General features: G+C 37.4%; 1 protein-coding gene across 1 annotated transcript in view; it reads right to left on the bottom strand.

The window, feature by feature from the left end:
- Positions 1–2,956: 2,956 nt before the first annotated feature.
- Positions 2,957–6,275, bottom strand: part of UBQLN1 (ubiquilin 1) — a 26,728-nt gene continuing 23,409 nt past the window's right edge. Inside the window, exons 10-11 of the mRNA XM_009328190.1 lie at positions 5,898–6,063; positions 2,957–4,169 (exon numbers count right to left, since the gene is read on the bottom strand). Of these exons, the coding sequence (XP_009326465.1) occupies positions 4,014–4,169; positions 5,898–6,063 (322 nt within the window). The 3' untranslated portion in view covers positions 2,957–4,013. The remainder of the gene's footprint in view (positions 4,170–5,897; positions 6,064–6,275) is intronic.

Consider the following 6,275-nt stretch of genomic DNA (forward strand, 5'->3'; position numbering starts at 1 on the left):
TACTGAACTTGCATTTTGCAGGGCTATCTGTGGACGCCAGCTCCACAATTTGAGACAGTTCCAGATACTGTATAGAAGGTTGTTGTCAACTTAAGCGGTTAAGTGGTCTGTTAACCTGCTATTCTGAAAGACAACAGAGCATTACTTCCATTCATTTATATCCTGTGCATCACAAATTAAAAGATTAAGATGTCAGTCATCCAAATGCTAACCACATAAAACCGCTCCCCGATTTTAATGATGCTGTGCATGTGTACAGTGGAAGGCAACGACTGAAGAACAATCCCTGTACGTAGGTTTCATTTACCTGCCCAAACACAATCTACAACATTTCATGTACTTTTTTTTTTTCTGTTAAATGAACACTGTGTTAGGGATGTCGTATTCAGGTTAATTGCAATTCAGGTTAGCTGGGCAGGTTATTTATAGCTAGCTCAGGTTATGTGGATGCAAGTTTTCTGTCCATATTTTGAAATACATTTAGCAAAGGCAGCAAAACCTAAGGAGGAAACGTCTGGAGTTAGAACTTGCTTTTCCTGTCTCTGCCACAAGCACAAGCTGTCTATGGAAGGTACATGTTCTATACCTCCTCAAGACAGTGTGCTAAGCACAGTCTGTAAAATGCTGGGTAAATATCTACTACAACATAAGCATTTTGCAATGCTATAATGAGGAAATAAAAATGAAGTGTTAGATCCCAATAGCAGTATTCATTCATACATTAAACACAGGAAGGGTAGAGTCGTCTTAAGCTGCACAGGTTGTCTATACAGGCAAAAGAACAGACCCAGCTGCCTGCCAGCTCAGCTCTAAATTGGGGTGGTTACTTTATTTTGCAGGCGCTGAACCAAGAGAATTAGACAGACCACATCCTTTACAAAACTAGCCATCCTGCTGTTGCATTCCCAGCAGTACTGTAACAGCGGTTGCTTTGAATGCATGCAGTTTAAATCTTTTAAATGGCATCTGTCAGTTCACACTACCATGACTTTCAGCTTTTTTTCTTTTTGCAGCAGTTACTTTCTCTAGCAGTAGTTTGATGATCAGGCAAGGCAGTTTTGTAGACAATCCTATCAGATCATTTGATCCAACGTAGGGGAAAAGAAGAAAGTAGGAAAATAAAGAGACAAGTTTCAGGCACACATGCCCTTCTCCTGGTCCAAGATGCAAGCAGCAGTTTTCAAATACAAGTTATCGAAGTGCTCAGAGTTAACTATAAGATTGCTTCTGAAAGAAAAGGTAGACGATACTTCTGAAGAAAGAATTTTAAAGAGGGACAGGAAAAGAGGCAACGAGTATGGGGGTGGGGGGTGTGAACAGGAACATTGTAATATGCTATTAAACCAACAAGTGTGATCTTTCTTTTATTGTTAAAGATGTAATAAAAAGTCTACCCTACTTATAAACCTTGTTCTACTTACTGTGCTTTCTGACAAAACTAAAATTCCTCCTGTGCAAAAGATAGCTCAGTGTTTTACCACTACTTACAAGAAAGTTAGTAACAGTTGTTACTAGTTGACAATAGTTACTGATAAATATAGATTGTACTTCAAGAAGGAAACCTAGCTCAAGGGCTCATTGTAAAATTTCAGTCAAAACTCATCTCTTGTTGAATTGCAGTAAAATTTGACTTCAAATATAGTGTCGCTTAGTTTGTAACGTGCAACTGAGATACTTACATAGGTGAACTGAATGTTGTCTCAAGATAGGTGTTCATGCTTGTTAGATTCATTGTTTTAGTGCCTTGGTAAAGCTTGGTAAAAATTATTCCATTCCCTACCTCACCCTCGCCCTTCCATTTGACAGTGGCCTTTTTGGATGTTACGGATTGTATTCTTAAAAGGACCTGCCTTCTGAATGATGAGGGGTCTTACTTTTTTAAAGCAAGGTCCCAGTAAGGCACACTATAAAGTCAAGTCAAATTAGTTACTTTGAAGATCCTAATAAATAGTCATTGAGAAAATAACTGTAAAAAGGTAGCGACTATTCTACAGAAACTACTTGCTATCTATCACTTCCCTATCACAGCCTTGTATTCAGTGCAATGAAAGCTACCCACCCAATAGAAGTCACTGTGAAGGTATGATGATGGGCGTGATCACTGGCTAGGAAATAAAAGCAATAATAATTTTGTACCCAAACTGTAGGTATTTTAAAAGGTTTTGATTATATTAAATTCATCTTACCAATAGATTCTATTTTAATTTATTTCTGTTTATTTAACACTTCGTGCTGCTGCATCTATGAGACTTTGATCCAAAGGCCAACCAAGAGATTTTCTTGAACTTTTCCCAGTACCATGCGCGTCAGCAGTATTTGACCAATTTACTTACTGGCAAAGTAAGAAACAAGATTCCTGGACAGTGAGTGAAACTTCTCTTCTGTGATAAGACGAATGCGGTTACTGCCAACAAAACTGCATACATGGCTTTGCCAAAAGTTTTTAAGATTTCACTATACACTGAAGTGTGCTCAATTTCTTCCTTTATATCGCATTATAATTTTGCTTCATCAAATTGATTAACAACTTTTGAGTTAAAATAGGTAGTTTTACACCATTTGCAAGCAATGATTTTTAGAGCAAACTGAATTTATACTTGTACCATCAAAAGAAAAAGACTGTTCAAACCAAGTGTTTAAAAGCAGTACAGGAATTCAGTGAGCATATTCACAACTACACTGATGCGGAAGACCAATAAAAAGCAGGTGCTATTCAGTAACACACACAGTAGCGTCTTTTATTCTGCTACGCCCACTTTATCTAAGCTAGTAGTCTTCAAGATCGTATGCCTCTTACCCCTCTTCCCTCCACCTCACACTCTGAGAGTTGTTAACTAATCTTAGCCCAGAGCTGGTGAATACTCCCAGAGCTTATTCTCAAATGCCAACTCTTCAGTTGGTCAGTCATCTTGAATTCTAGGTAATCATCAACTGCAAACACACTGAGACAAGATGCTTAAAGATTTTTTAATTCATTTATTACCTGTGCACAACAGAAGTAACTACCAATAAAAACTCAAAAGATATACAGTATTTTTTACATGGTGGTTAAAAGTAATTAGAATATCACATGACCATGAATGAAAGTAATGTTTCCAATTACAAATCAGCATAGATGTTAGAATCTCAATGGAACAAGCCAGAAAGCCTTAGAAGCAGTTCCAGAGCACAAGGCAGCGCCCCTTTAATTTGCACAATGATAAAGGTAATTTACAGTTAATCTTTGTGAATATTGAGACAATGTTACAATGCAAGTTTCTGTACAGTTAGATATAAAGAGATAACCAGAACAGTAATTCTAGTATGTTTTAACTGAACTTGCTTAAGCATTTTTGCTGAGATGGTTACCAAAGGTGCTGGAAGATTCTACACCAAAAACGCGTCTTACAACCTCCCCCCCTCTCCCCCCCCCCCCCCCCCCAGCTTTTTTGCATTTCTTATAATCTCATTCTATTGCAATGTGTAAATTTCTAGAAATGAGCTGTCTCCATTGTATATATTGTGTTTATACTTTATACAAATTAAAGCAAAAAATGGTAGATTACTCAAGTGGTATAAATCTTACAGCATTTTGCTAGCAAAAAAAAAAACCATGCCAAAGTCACAATAAGCAGTATTGGTACCCACAAATTGTAGCTTCAATTAATTTGTTTCCTTTTTAATTTGTATTCTACATAAATTACTACCGAAGGCTAATGTTTAAGTAGTAAATAAATTGGACAGTTGTAGGTCAGACAAAACCTGTTCACTCAACTGTGAAAGCTGATATTGTTTAAAAAAAAAAAAATCACAAATAATGCAGAACAAAAGAAGTGTGATGCATGCAACAGAGTGAAAATGCATTGATTCCCACTGTTTGAAGAAAACTACTGCACTCCACCTTAAAATGCATCAGACTGATTTTAGTTTAACAAGACAATCCCAAAAGTCAGAATGAAATAAAGCAAATATTTTAAAGATTTAAGAGCTGTTATCAAAAATAAATTACATTTTTTCAAGTTAAAGAAACACTGCTATGAAGGCTGAGAGCCAAGCAGCCTTTCAATAGCTGCATTGATGTCTCCTCCCGTTGCTATTAGCGCTTGTAAGTTTGCTTCACGGTTCAGAAAGCCCATTGCACTCAGCTGCTCCAGTTGTTGCTGAAATCTAACTTCTGGATTTTGTAACTGCTAAGAACAAAATTTTAAGCTATAAAAGCATAACACACATTTAGCAAAGTACAGGATTTAAACATAGTTGGTTCTGCACCACTCCCTGTCTTTACTAATTTCTGACTACATCTCTTTCAAGATCCTAAAACTACACTATGACATAAATTCAATTCACAATTGAATTATTTTTTTAACAAGTCAGAGCAGCTTCAAATTTTAAGAGTATCTACACTTACATGACATTCTTGAACTACAGGAAAAGCTGCTTGTTTGATAAAAAAGGAATAAAATTAAACTGGGTAAATTCATGTCCCATGAACAGTTTCTTAAAGATATGCATATAGGTATTTTTTTTAAATGAAACAGAGTTCAACCTAGTAATGTGGAACACCAAGGATTATGATGATGTCACTGTTGGCAATGGTGAACATCACAGGCTTTTTTTTCCCCTTGACATAAAATCACCTCTTTTTTAATGCTCCAAGTATTTGTTGACTAAAATTACCAAAATTTTTATTGTTAGAAAGCTTCAGTCTAAGGCAAACTGACAGCTGTGCTTTATGGGCTGATCCTGCTCACACAACCTCATGGCAAAATTTTGCATGATTTCAGTGGTATCATCTTCAGTTCAGAGGCATTTTTGAATCAGAACAATTATAGGAGAATAATATGCTGCAGTAATACTGAGAAGCCACTTTTTGAAATCAACACAAAACTTGTGCAGCTACTGCTAATTTTCCTTTTGTTCTAATTCAACAGTTTCATACATCAAGAAATTACTACCAGTATTTAAAGTCTGCATATGGTTCCAAACCAATACAATGTAAAGATGTAACCTGAAATTTAAGAACTGCCCCCCACCTGCTTCCCCAAAGCAAAACTAAACAGGATGTTGACTCAGTAGTGTAACATTTGACAGCACAGTAAGTGAAAATGTATGAGAATATGGTTTCCCACCAACATTTTCTTGTGGTTGGATAACAAGAGAAAAAAGTCTATCAGATCAGCAAGCTGAACTAACTCACCCTTTGGCAAGAGGAGGAAAAAGCAGGACTGCCCCTTCCACCAGCAGTCTGCCATTACACTGAGTATGTACCACGCTGTAAGGGTGCTGTTTCACACAGCACTCTTTAGAGTAGTGGCATGCCTCTAAAGCCAGTCTTGCTCACCACCCTACAACTACCGGCAAAGCTGCTACCTTTGCTTGACTTCTGGAGCTCTCTGGAAACCCTTAATCCCACTCAGTATGTTAACAAAATGCACTGCAGTCTGGACCTGCAGGATGGCAGTGAAGCCATACAACAAATTCAGGCTCCAAATAACCAGAGTGTGGCTATTCCAAAGTGTGGGACAGAGGCTTAGTCACAGCTAGAGAGACAGCCAGCAATATACAGACAAAAAACACAGAGGTAATGGTATTCAACATACTTAAGCTTTTCACTTCACTTGCCAAGGAACCTTATTACCTCAACCTGCCTCAATCTTTCCAACCATTTCAGAAATTCAAGGGTATGAAGATGAGCATGTAAAAACCAGTTATTCAGAGGACACTTTTACTCAAATTTGATGTTTTTCCAGCATTTACTTGCACAGCCGCAACACCACTTTTAAGCCTCCTCTGCTCTCCTTTGACCAGAAGCATCCAGGGAGCTCGCCCCTCAACTATCAGCCTCCTTTCTAGAGGTTTATAATGAAAAAAATGAAGTCAGAATTAAAAACATTCTAGAATATAGTGATGTACTTTACCTGAGCATTTGCACCAGCAAGTGCCTGCAACATTTGCTGGACAAACTGCTGGTGACGGTCAGCAGTTCCTGATGCTGGACTTGTATTTTCACTGGAAACAGAACTAGGTACAGTGGACCCTGTAGGAGCTCCAGTGCTTCCCAATCCACCTAAACCAGGATTAAATCTGCATAAATGACAGAAAAAGAAATACACCACTTGAATAATAAATACTAGCTTGTCTCTTCTCATTTATTTAATTACTGAGTAAAAATCTTGTCAAAGAGGGGATGACAATTTAAGCAAAGTACTAAGACAAAGACCAGAGTCATCACTGTTTAGAAGTGCACAGCAGGCAAAAAATGTGACAAATTCTAAAACAAGTTTAATTAAACTAAA

Source organism: Pygoscelis adeliae, unplaced genomic scaffold (genome assembly GCF_000699105.1).
Source record: "Pygoscelis adeliae isolate BGI_AS28 unplaced genomic scaffold, ASM69910v1 Scaffold45, whole genome shotgun sequence".
NCBI classification, from domain to species: Eukaryota; Metazoa; Chordata; class Aves; order Sphenisciformes; family Spheniscidae; genus Pygoscelis; species Pygoscelis adeliae.